At 55.1% G+C, this 13,066-nt stretch overlaps 1 protein-coding gene across 1 annotated transcript in view; it reads left to right on the forward strand.

Moving 5' to 3' along the window:
• The window catches only part of TTC7A (tetratricopeptide repeat domain 7A), a 106,695-nt gene extending 93,898 nt beyond the window's left edge, over nt 1-12,797 (forward strand). The window contains exons 19-20 of the mRNA XM_084791914.1: nt 347-549; nt 10,931-12,797. Coding sequence (XP_084648040.1) covers nt 347-549; nt 10,931-11,152 — 425 coding nt within the window. The 3' untranslated portion in view covers nt 11,153-12,797. The remainder of the gene's footprint in view (nt 1-346; nt 550-10,930) is intronic.
• The last annotated feature ends 269 nt before the right edge of the window (nt 12,798-13,066 follow it).

The following is a 13,066-nucleotide window of genomic DNA, read 5'->3' on the forward strand; positions in this document are numbered from 1 at the left end:
CCTCTTGGGCTCCAAGCACACTCCCACCTCACCCTGAGCACGCCAGGGCCTAGTGAACCCATCCGCTAATCTGCTTGGAGACCGAGAGACCAGAGAAGCAATGAACAGACGCAGTAGACAAGTGTCAAGACACGGAAGCAAGCATCCAAGCCTGGGCCACACCATTCCCAGACAGCCTGACACAAACCCTGCTCCGCCATTTCCTCCTGCCGCAGTTCCGCGGGTTCTAAAGTGGGCTAGTGAAAGCCCTTTATCCCGGGTTTCTGTGGCTCAGGCATGCGGCCTGGGGCCCGCTGCCTTTGCCTTGCCACCGCTCACACTGCCCTCGCCCCCTCTGTTTTCACAGCTGAGCTGTTCATGGAGCAGAGACACCTCAAGGAAGCCGGCTTCTGTATCCAGGAGGCTGCTGGCCTCTTCCCCACCTCTCACTCGGTGCTCTACATGCGGGGCCGGCTGGCTGAGGGGAAGGGCAACTTAGAAGAGGCCAAGCAGCTGTACCAGGAGGCGCTCACGGTGAACCCAGATGGTGTGTGCATCATGCACAGCCTGGTGAGTCACCCTCCCCGCCCCACGACTCCCTTCCCATCCCCCGCTCCCTCCCTCTTTGTGCCAGCACCTTGCTCCTGCTGCTGCTGTTGCTTCCAGGCTCCTCTAGGTAGTGGCTTCCTGCCAGCTCCGCTGCGAGAGACATCTATGTGTGTCTTGTAGGTGAGCTGGTCTCCTTCCATCCAAGTCTTCATTGATGGGGGAGAAAAATCTAGAAGGGTTAGTTGGCATCTTTTTGTGTGTGACTTCCATGTGCTGCTGTGAAGTTCGGTGTGTCATCTACTCCTCAAGAGTCCATGGCCACTTACCTTACCCTGGGAGCTAGTCCAGACTCTTGGCAGTTCCCATGATGCCTGGTATGAGGGTCCCCAGGCTCTCCCGATCACTTCCACTCCAGGGGAGCTCTGTCTCCTTGGGCCCACTCAAGGGTCTCAAGAGTGAGCCACATCCAGTCTGCCATGAGTATGTGTTGAGAGTGGCCCCTGGGTCGGAAAAGTGGTCACCGGACCCCAGTTCTGGGACATGGACACAGGACTTGGGTACCAAGGGCACAGCGACACACACCCATGCTGAGGAGCACTTCATCACGGGTAGGTGAGCCGCTGTCTCTGAGCCTGGATTTTGTTGATCCGTCCAGTGACACGAGCCTGTGGTCTGGGGAGCGTTACTGTGTTTCTTCCGGAGTGCAGACATCAGGGCAAGTGGCATAGCACGGAAGTAAACCCCTCTGCAGGGGCAGTGGACTCGGAAGCACCACCCAGGAGCCCACAGTTAGTGAGGCCCTGTTGAGGCCTAGGCTCAGTCGGATGCCCCTCACCTCGGGAGCGGCTTTCACAGATTCCCTCACACCTAGGGCGGGACTGTTCCGTACGGACAGAGGGTTCCCGATGCCAGAAGGGAACTTATTTATCTCTTGACAAGAAGCCACAGGAGCTGGGTCTCAGGCTGGGTTTAAGGAGTTTATGCACACATTGAGGAGTCACTTGCTAGAACGGGAAACCCAGCTCCAGGGACAGGCTGGGCCAAGACGTCCTTATAGCCTTACTAACCCCACTATTTCCTGAAAACAGAACCAAGCAGAGTTCCTGTGCGGTCGGCTCTTGCTTCTGCTACCAGGGTTCTCCTTAGGCTGCATGAATTTTGAGCCCCAGCTTAAAAAAAAAAAACAAAACAACAACCAAAAAAAAAAAAAACCAAAGGCCACAACATCACACAGCCCCGTCCCTTTCGTCCTGTGGTCAGCCCAGCTAGTGTTTGGTTTTCCACAAGGCACATTCCCCTTCCTCCTCCATTTCAGCCGTTAGCTTCGCTGGTTAATGCCTCAATGTAGAAAGCTTGTCCAGAAAACTTGATGATTGAGGAGGGCTGGGCTGGCATCATTCATGGATCTGAGCCTACAGCTTCAAACCCCCCCCCTCCCCAAGCCCAACAAAATCCAATAACAAGTACAATTTTGAAGTAACAGCGTACCATTTTTCATTTATGCTTATTATTGTTTGTAGCTATTTCCTTGAAATTGAAGCAGTTTCCAACCATGGGTTTCCATGGCAACCGAATAGCTGTCCAGAGTAGCTCCCTGCAGATGTTACTGAAATGGTCCCTTTTCTCTTCCTGGGGTGCCTTGCTGATTTAATGAAACTGGAGCGAGTCAGAGCCAGGTCTGCCCACTGTCAGTTCCCAGCAAGCAGAGGGGCAGTCGGCTCCTGCGTGGGCAGCCCATCCGCTTTCCACAGGCTTTGTCCCTGCCAGCATCCCACACATATGCATAAAGAATAGCAAATCGCAAGCCTGGAGGAGATTTACTAAGCATATTTTCCTAACGACGTGTGAATGCTTTAGCATGTTGATCACCAGTGCGCCCCTCATCTGAATGTCTTCCTTGTGCTGGCCTGCGACTCGGGACATCTGGCCTCTCATCCTGGCTCTGGCTTTGCTTTACTTGGGTGACAGGAAAAGAGTTAACTTCTGTGTTCTCAATGTCCCCTTTTATAAGGGGGATAGTAGCTGTGCCTAGACTATATAGTGTTTTCTAATCAAATGAGGGCATGTGCATGAAAGTCTACAGTGAAATGGGAAAGGAGGCAAGACAGCATCCAGACCCCTTCACTGGCAGGCATCAGTAATCAATAATAGCACTCCAGTCCCCCTTCACTGGCAGACATCGGTAATCAATCATAGCACTCCCACATGCGTAAATGCAGCTCGGGACCTTTTAAACTGTGATCTACCACAATGGAAAATGCTTCCAGTAGGTTATGTGGGCTTGGTATCCATACCAAGAATTCACTGTGAAGCCGTCCGTAGAGAAGGAGAGGGATGTCGTTTTGTGTACCCTGGCATAGATCCACCCTCGGAGAAGAAGATAGGTGGGTATCCGTCCCCACCATAAAGCCATTGCCAAGGCAGGTTCCTAGGGAAGGCTTCCCGGCTACACAGCACCACTGAACCTTTGTGAACACAACCACCTGTGTGCAGTAGGCACAAAACAGAGCTATCCTATCCCGAGGGATCTCAGCCACTTACAAGCCTGGGCTGGAAAATTCTTCTGAAGCCAGGGGTAAGTCCCCTCCCTGGGTCTGGAGAGAGGAGGATGGGTTATCCCAGGGTGCTGTGGAGGAGCCAGGATTAACCCTGCAGCCAGAGGGTGGGACTGGCAAACCCCAGGAGGAGAAGCTCCCCGGGAGCGGGAGGCTGCAAAGCTTCCTAACAGGAACAGGTGCTCTGCTGCCCTGTTCTGCCATCCACCCTCCCTGGATGTGATGGCTGAGCTCTTCCTGGCTCTAAATCTGCCCTCCATGCAAGTTGGGGTTTTGCACTAGATAAGGCCAAAAAAAAAAAAAAAAGTACTGCTTCTCTTGCAGTTCTGTGCCAGGAAAAAAAACAAAACAAAAAAAACCCAAAACAACCACACACGTGCACACAACAACAAATCCTCTACGGTGCTCACAGCAGAGTAAGCTGATCCATAACCTCTCAGTCCGAGAAGCTGTCCCCTGTGCCACACTTGGTAGTTTCTGCATGGAAATCAAAACGTAGGCATCTCTGCCAGGCAGTCTTCGCCTCCCTCTGCCACCTGGAAGCCCTTGCAGCCGAGTACCTGGGCTTCAGGGTGTTGGCAGAGGGATGTGGTGGAGAAGCCTGACACTGTCCCATGGAGCATGAGAGAAGCTGGGTCTTCACCAGCATCGGAGCATTGCTCTCCAGGGAGGGCGGGAAGGACCCCAGGCTCCCATCCTGTCAGAGAGCTTCTCAGCAGCGCAGGGCATCTCCAATGGAGAAGGATAACAGGAGCCGAGATGGTGGCCAGTGGGTGCTCCCAGGAGGGTGTTCCTATGTTGGCACCTGAACAAGGAGGGTCATTGGTTGTTTGCAAGGCTAAGGCTGAGGTTTGACCCCCACTTCCCAGTATCATGGGGGTGGGGAGTGACTTCTCCATCTTTCTGAGCTGTTGCCAGTCATCCCCACCCCCCACCAAACAAAAGGCAAATGAACAACAGAAGAAGCAAACAGTGGTGAACGAATGAGGGCTCAGGGAAATGGATCCATCTCAGGGACAGCCTGGAGCTCCCACCTCAGTGGTCCTCCACAGAAAACTTAACAGCGTTAGGCGAGAAGACAGAGGAGTAGGACCTTGAATCTCTAGGGACAGCAGATTTGGGGAAAACCGATGGGAAACTAGTCGGGGGGCAACGGCTCATTAGTGGACACTGCTGTGTACATCCCGTGGTCCTGGGGCCCCTAAGAACCTGAAATTGTTTTCTGTAGCCAACCTTTGTCCCTCTGGTCGAGGTGAAAGAGCTTTGGAAATGTATTTGCTTTTAGGCAAATAGGCAGGAGGCAGAGGGTTCCTTGTGTCTGCGTAGTTAGGAATAGTGTATCCTGCCGCCATTCAGCTCCACTAAAGACTCAGGCTCCAGCCACAGATGGGCCCACCTTGGCTTGCCTGAGGAGTGCTTCACTGTCTGCTCCAAAGGCAGCTTGAGGCCCTCGGCACTGAGCCGGTGCGGTGTGTTCATGCCCATGAAAGGTGTGTGTTTGTGGGTAGCACCTCCTGTGCAACTCCCAGGGATGGATGCCAGCGGCGACTGTCTGCTCTCTTATTGGGGATGAGCTGCAGGTCCCCATCCCTCCCTCCCCCACCCCCACCCAGAACCTTTCCTCCTTGGGCACCGCAGCCACAGTGGGGAACCCTCTGTAGCAGCTTTGGCTCACAGTCGAATTCCCAAGATGCAGTTTCTGAGGTTATCTCTTTTTCCCCATGCCCTGGGAAGGCTGTCGCCACCTCTTTCTCCCTGCTCGCAGAATGGCCTCAACTATTCTCCTGCATCGATCCACTTACATGGTACACAGCAACCGCACCAGGGATCACAGGTGGCTATGGCCCCAGACACATCTTTGCACGCCTCCCACCCCCCCCTCCACCCCCCACCCCCCGCCACCTCCTACCTATACTACTGAGGACTGAGTTCTGGGTGGAGGCCCCTCAGGTGCTCCTGGGGTCTCGTAGGACTGGTGTCTGATGCCAGAGAAGAGGATTTGGTTACAGTGGACTGTGTTGCGTCTCCACCCAGGCTTCCCAGTCCTGGAGCGGTGCTACTAAGATTCTAGGGGTGACAAACCAGCCTTGGCACCCAGAAGTTACGGGAGAGCTTAGGCGTTGTGGTATACTGCATGAACTAGATTTCCCCCCTGGGTAAAGGGGAATATTTGGGCCCTTGTGACTTGAAAGCGTGTTTTCAGGCTCAGACGAGTGCGCTGAAAGCTGTGGACATGCGTTGGCATAAGGTACCTTTGTCACCAGTCCGTCTCATAGTGGCAAGCAGGCTGAGCTGAAGTCCTACCTTCTGCCAGGTTGACTTCTGTTGGACCACGTCATATCAGTGTGAGGGGAAGGGGCTTGTATGAATTGCCTTATAGTTCCAGAGAGAGCTGGTGGTCGTAGGGAGCTGAGGAGGCATGGAGGAAGAGGAAGGCCGAGACAGAGAGGTCAGAACTGCCTTTGGGACTGCTCAGCCCAGTAAAGGAGCTAGCTCAGAGAGAGCTGGCCTGAAGTGAAGCATGGCCTCAGGTCCCCCTGACCTGCACTTGAGGTCTTGCTCACTGTTTAGCCTTGGCCAAGGTTCCTTTGCCTTTCAGAGGCTCAGTGTTCCTGTCTGCGAAATGGGCATGTCTATGCCAAGTTTATAGGGCTGCTGTTAGGATGAGGTTAAATCACTGTGCAGCGTTGCAGGCCGGCGGCTGAGGTTGTGGGTAGCTCCTGGGCCATGTTCAGCTGCTCTTGGTTTGCAGATGGGAAGTGGGCGTCCTGAACCAAGCACAGAGGCGCCTTGCATTCAATCCACTCACCAAGTCCCCCACAAAGCAGCCAGGCTTGGGGAGTGAGGGGGCCCAGACACACCCCCTGACCCATCTGCGTCTGCTGTGTGTGTCCTGAATCTCAGGGGCCAAAGAGGCTTCAAGCCTGCCCCTTAGCTGAGCTGCAGTGGATGGAGAAGTGCAGGCAGCTGGGAAAGCTGGGAGACCAGCAGTCCTAACCCTCGGGGCAAGACTACAGAGGGTGCACCTAGGGCAGCTGTGGAGCGAAGCTTCTGTCTGGCAGACAAGTTCATGTGGTAGGACTATCTCGACCATTTGACCCCCCAGGAGGTGACTTGTGACTTCCTCTCCACCTCTCCCTGGAGGCGTGCTCCCTGTGACACACAGAAGAGGATGCATCCTGGGTGCTCCCTAGGCGGCAGGGCAAGGTGCTACCATTCTAGGGTTCAGAATCTGCCCCCTCCAACCACACCCAGCTCGCCTGGCCAGGCACAGGTTTAGATCAGGTGGCAGTTGAGCACAGCTGTCTTGATTAGCTTCCAAACCCATTTGATCACAAAGGAATGAGAAAGCCTGCTTGCTGGAGGGTGCCACAGGGTGCAGCACTTAGCCTCCTTGTCCAATAACCACCCATTCCTCAAGCGGCCATTTGTCACTCTGCTAAAGCTCGGCCTCCTACTATACCTTGGGGGCTTAGGTGGGCCCCCAGAGGATGAGTCAAGCCCAGAGGTGGGGCTGGCAGAGGCTTCTGTTTCCTGGCCCTCTATAAGCCAGAGTCGCCAGAGGTCACCCGCCTCTGGGCAGTGTACTGCTTTTGTCCTCTTAGCCCAGGGCCCCCTCTGAAGATAGATAACGCCAGCCAATCAGGGAGGCCGGCTGCATCTCTTGACCATCACACTGCACCCCAGAGACCCAGGAGAGAAAGGAATGGGCGGGCGAGGGTTCGGCAGCACAAAGGCGACAGCCACCAGCTACCATGGAAGACCCTCCTCGGCTGGCTCCCAGTGAATCTGGGTGCCTTCTCAGCAGGGTCTTCTGGGAGAGACCCCGGGCTGGTATGTCAACGGGGCACTAGGTGGATCCGGAAGGATTTGTGTTTTCTGCCTCCAACGGGGAAGCAGAACTGGCCTGTGCCTCTAGCAACGGGTTCTAGAAGGGGTGTGTGACTTGAAGGGTATGTCCCCATTCTGCTTGGACAGGTTGAAGGTGACACACCTAGGTAGAGCTGGAGGCAGCACTGGCCTGGAAGCATGCGGTCTCCCCAAGTGTGCCTGAAGGAGAGTGTGCCAGGGCATGGCCTCCTCCTCGCCGCTGCCCCATTGCCTCCCAACAGGGCCTCTGGGGACCTGCCCGTCACCCCCCCCACACACACACACACACACCCCAGCAGCCTCCCAGCTGATTCCCAGCTTCCCAGCTGGAAAGGCTGTTACAGAATCCCAGCAATGTGCCTGGAGCTCAGAAAGAAAATTCCCAAAATAACTTCTAAAAATACTTTGGGGCAGGGCGGGGAGGAGCGCACAGCCTGGCCCACAGCTGGCCCAGCATTGAGCATTACTTCCCCGGGCAGGCTCCCTGAAAGATGGTAAGGCCCCCACCCAGCCCTGCCTGGCCTTCCAGCTGGCCTGAGCCTCTAGGTGACAGCATGGGGCACTGAATTAATGGGGTGAGGTAGTGTTAAATGGCAGAGCACAGGAAAAGGCTATGAAAAGGATCCTGCCTTTTCATACCAAGCTATAGCCTCAAATCTACCTGTGTGATGCAACAGAAATTCTAACTCCTAACAGGAAGTGCCCCACACCCCTCCTCAGCCAGGCACAGCCCCCCCAGACTAGTTGTCTTGGGGACCCCTTGTGCCAGGTGTCCTTGCTGTGTGTCCAGGTCCCTCCCACCCGTTGAGTCACTGCCCAGCTTAGAACAGAAAGGCTGGCGGGAAAATGGCGCTCTGTCATCCAGGAGCACAGGCCAGCGAAGGTCCACAGAAGCCCCACGGCAACCCGGTGTGATGTGGGGCTGCTGTCTCTTGAGGCTTCCTGAGCTCAGGAAAGGCTTCCTGGGGGAGCAGAGCCCTGAAAGATGGGTGCCCCCACCCAGCCCAGGGGAAAAGGACCTAGAGGTAGGGATTTCTGGAGGCTTTTGATGTAGTCCTGCCCCTCTCAGAAGCCCCAGGCACGCCTGTTTCTGCTTCCCAAGTGTGCCTCGAGGCTACCGTGTTCCATGGTCACTGATAACTTTTACGTGGGCTACCACACCCCTGTGAACTGGCAGTCCATTCAGGGCAACATGGTGAAGGGTCAGAAGGTTAAGGGCCTCATCGCAGGATAGACGCATCCCAGCTGATGAGGGAAAGGCAGGGAGGGACAGGGGGACTACGTGGGGACATGTGGATGGAACCGAGGTGCCAGTTCTGTGTTCCCACCATCTCCGTGGTGACCTGCTCTCACAGCCTGCGAAGTGCCAGGAGGGTGCTGATGGACCCTGGGGCAGCGCCAGGCTGGGGACAGCAGGTGACACCTTGCATCTTGCTGTGCTTGGGTCCGGCCCAGTTGTCAGGCAGCAAACAGCACTGAGTTGCTACCAAACACAAATGCCGCTGGTGTCAGGGGCAGGTGGCCACAGATCCTGTTACAAGCCCTGGGCCTCCAGGCCTTAACCTGACCCCAGCCTGGCCTGGTGTCTTCTTTCAGGTTCTAAGGTCAGCATGGTGGGCCAGGGGGACCTGAGCCAGCCCCACTGCACAGCTCTTCCTGTCACCTCCCAGCCTCTAGAGATGTGGACACTGCTGACCTCTCCCTGCCCCACACCCTCCGTGCTCCTCCTAGAGAGGCTGTCATCTGTCAGATGCCTACCATGGGTCTGGCTGCTTCTCAGAATCCATCCTTTTCTCAACAGCCCTGTGAGGAAGGACTCTCCCATTTCCTAGTTTGTGGATAAGGACATCACAGCTGAGAGATCTGTGACCGTTTGCTGGGGTCACAGTATATGTCAGTGGCAGAGCAGGATTCAACCCAGCTAGGCCTTCCGGCTGCTAAGCCCTGAACTTTGTCCTCTAAGTTAGACACACTTTCAGCCTCTGGACGCATCTGGCTCCTTCCCAAATGCCTACACCTCTCTTTGTCTCTCTGTCTCTGTCTCCCTGTCTGTTTGTCTGTCTGTCTGTCTGTCTGTCTCCCAGCCCCCCCCCCCTTTTTTTTATCGTAGGTCCAAAAAAGTAGGCCTCCTACTCACTAGCAAAATGGTGTCCCACTGAGCTATACTCCCCAGCTCTCTTTTTATTTTGATATGGGTTCACTAAGTTTCCCAGAGTAGGTTTGAATTCTGTTGCCTAGGCGAGAATTGCTGTCCTCCTGCCTCAGCCTCCCAAATGGCTGGAACGACAGGTTGACACCACCAGGCCCAGCTAGAGGTCAGGGGGTTCTTGAACTCCCCTTCAGTGGACTCTTCTTGCCAATAAAACTTCCTGTGGAAGAAAGAGCCAGAAAGAGAGCTCAGAGAAGCAAGTAGGCCCACTGTCTCCTACAGGCCCTGCTGGCCGCCTCTGTTCCTCCGCTGCTCCTGTGGACAGCATTCACAAGCTTCAGATCTCCCATTTTTGGTACCTCATTTTGGCGTCTGGCAGCTAGAATTTCCTTCCCTCCAGCCTGTGGGCCCTGCTCCAACTGTGAGCTTCTTAGGTCCTGCCCCAGCCATGTGGGCAGAACAGCATCGCCTGAGCACTGCTGGCCAGACAGACACTGCCCTGGTTCTGGTAACCCTGAGTCAGCACAGCTGTGTGTATCTGGTCAGAGCCCTGTGGTAAGCTAACCCTGCCCCCACCCGCTGTTGGCTGTGTCTACTCTTAAAGAGCCATAGGAGGGTGCCAACCTGGAAGTCAGCTGTGCCACCCTGCTTTCTGGGCCCAGGACCTCCAGCCGGCACCTCTGGAGATAGAGCCTTTCCCAGCCTTCCTAAACACCATCTTTCCTGCCTAATTGGTCCCGTTCCAAGCTCTCTTAGGACTTTATGAAGTCAGCCATGTACATCTTTCCTGGTGCGTCTCCATAGCAACCGAGGGCCCAACTCTAGGGAGCTTGGGGAGGAGGAAAATAATTCAGCTAAAAATGTACATGGCCATCAGTGGGCGGGCTGCAAAGAGGGGGATTCAAGTACAGAGACAGCTCCCCGCCCCCACTCTGGTCCCCTGCCTACCTAGGAAGTCAGAGTTGGAACAAGAAAGAGGGCCCACCTCTCAGCAACTTGGGATGCCTTCACAGCTTGACAAGATCAGTAGTGTGGTGTAGAGCAGCCTTTTTTTGGGAGACCAGAAGCCTTCCCTGTGCCCCCACCCTGTCCCTTATCCCCAGGGTGGGGGAGAAAGGGATGTTCAAAGAGGCCAGTTTCACTTCCCACCTTCCCTTGTTGACAATTCCTGGCACGTCCTCTAGTTCTCTTGCGACAGTCCTCTGAGCTAACCTGTGAGGCCTCCTGACCTGGGCACCCAGACTCTCTCACCCTGGAGCCCTTTCTAGCTCCTTCACTCAGCAGCTGCTCTCTACCTGGGCCCCTCACCTGCCAGGCCTGGCTCTCAGGACCCAGCAGTCCCTGGGAAGACAGGCTGCTCGTGCTCTTGGGGTAAGGGGCAGCGCCTTACTGCAGGCATGAGCTGTCTTGGACAGCTTTGCTTCCACTGACTTGTTTCAGCTGTGCCATCCCAGATGGCCATGCTGTGGTCATTTCCATTTTCTTTTTTTTTCTCCCCCATTTGTTGAAGAGTAAATGGAGGGCCGAGAATTCCCGACATGGAGCTACTCAAGATCAGGCCTAGACTTGAAGGCCTGTGTTTTGAAGATAAGAGAACCTAGTTCCTACAGGGCTGAAGCAGGGCTTGGGTGGGGACAGATAGGTTTTGCATGTTTAAAGGGCATGGCCATTCGTCTGTGGCCAAGCGAGGCCTAGGGCCTCTCTGGCTGGTGGCCAGGAGCAAGCTGCTGCTCTTCTGCCCCTGGTTGCTAAGCTCCCCATACCCCAGCTGCCCAATTAACCCTGTCCTGTGCCTCTATTTATTTTTATTTTTATTTTTATTTTTTAGGGTCTGATGCTGAGTCAGCTGGGCCACAAGAACCTGGCCCAGAAGGTGCTGCGGGATGCCGTGGAGAGGCAGAGCACCTGCCATGAGGCGTGGCAGGGCCTGGGTGAGGTGCTGCAGGACCAAGGCCAGAACGAGGCTGCTGTGGACTGCTTTCTCACTGCCCTGGAGCTGGAGGCCAGCAGCCCCGTGCTCCCCTTTTCCATCATCCCCAGAGAGCTCTGAGCCTCTGCAGCAGACACAGGCTGCCCAGTGTGGGCAGCAGGCAGAGAGCGCGGAAGGACAGCTGCATTCAGGCGCGGGGCCTCAGGGAATAGATGACTAGTGAACACTTTCACAGGCTGCGATGGCCAGTTCACCCCCACCCCTACCCCCCTGCAGGGCCTCCTGGGCCTGAGCTGGGTGGACAAGATTTGCATCCAAAGCAAATGGCTTGCTCCCCAGAGGAAGTGGACACTGTGTTGCAGAGCAAATGGGGCCCCTATAGGTGAAAGGTGTGTCTAGGACACTAGTCCCACCCTCAGCTTCCCTGACCCCTGGATTTCCTGGTTTGGGGATGAACCGAACTTGAGCTGGTGTACCATAGACATGAGCTTGCCAGCTGCCCTCTAGCTGGGCCAGGCTTTTCCTGGATGCTTTTCTCGGGGCCGTGGGGGATGAACTGGCTCAAGTCTAAGCGGCTTTGCAGAGCTGTGACTAGACGTGCTGATAACCTCGGATGCATTGCCCTACCTGATCTCAGGGCAGTACAGGCTTGAAGCCTTGTCCGGGACATTCACAGCTTGAGGTCCCAGACACGGGAGGACAGTGGACTCCTTGGGGGGTTTCTCTCAGACTGAGTTAATGCTGTTGGTGCCTGCTGTTGCCTCTTTGGAGAGGTTTCCTGTGTGCATTCTCTGTACCATCAAGTGCCTTTGGGCCTCATGTCAGGCCAGGCCCCTAAACATGGTCCCTACGTCTTCCATTTCCCTGGAAACATGCACCAGCCAGTAGGCTCCATGGGCCCTGTGCCGGTGGCCTCTAGAGCAGGCCTTGGAATATAAAACAAGGTTCTGACCTAGCCATTTTTAGTGCCTTAGTTGCACAGTCCTTAAAGGTTTTCCATACAGTGCAGGTCCCTCTCAGGTGACATCAAAGTGACCATTTATAGGACTCACCCCAGTGTATCCCATCAGCCACAGCCCAGTTTTCATCTTGGGCTTTGTTGAGTGACCTAAAGCTCCCCTGCCCAGATCCCCACAGAGATGGAGAAGGACCCTGACCTGCCTCACCTTTCTGTGCCCGTGTCCTCTGGCCAGGGTCCAGGTAGCCGGGCAGATGTCCCTCACTGGCTCTTTAGCCATCCACTCTACTTTTGAAACTCCCCCTCGGACAGCCATTCTCCCAGGGTCTAGCAGAGAGTTCCTTTCTGTCTGCCCCCCACACTCTGGTTGGAAGCTTCTTTGGGTTCACCTTGTTTTCACTGAGAGCAGCCCCAGTTTACCATGGTGGCCACAGCTTCTCCTTGGGGCCTAGCTCAATGCTGTCCTGGCTTAGTACAGTTATCCTTATGTCCCACAGAGAGCTGGTGTCACCAGGCCGTAGCCCCAGGCCAAAGGGAGGGTATTCAGTCCTTGGTCTCTGTGTATAAGTGTATATAAATATAGATATATATATATATGCTAGTGATCTATATTTTTATGGAATTCTGTTAGAGTAAAAAATAAGCAGATACTATTGGTATACCTTGAAGAAATGGTCAGTCTTGGCGGTGGGAAAGGCACCAAATGCATTCTAACTAAGCATCCCCTCTTTGGAGGCCATGGGAGACAAGCCCAGTGCCTGACGGTGACTTTGGAAATTGAATAAAAGACCCTTGGAGAGGAAATAGGACTGTTTGAAGCAGTGTGTTCCTTTACCTGACACTCGTGCACAGAGCAGTGACACAGGCCCTGGAGAGGAAGGCCGTGTCAGAGGAGAAGGCTGGAAGGCAGGAGCTGGGGCCTGGGAGGGTGAGGAGGAGAGAAGAGACCAGTCTCCAAGAAGGTTGAGCCTTGTTGGGTGAGCAGTGAGGCTAGGGGTCAGGGCCAGGGCTTGGGGATACTAGGAGGAGGTAAAGGGGGCTGGGCAAGTGTTGAAGGGTCAGGCAGGGGAAACCCA

This window comes from Acomys minous, assembly GCF_964271855.1.
Source record: "Acomys minous genome assembly, chromosome: 8".
Lineage (NCBI taxonomy): Eukaryota > Metazoa > Chordata > Mammalia > Rodentia > Muridae > Acomys > Acomys minous.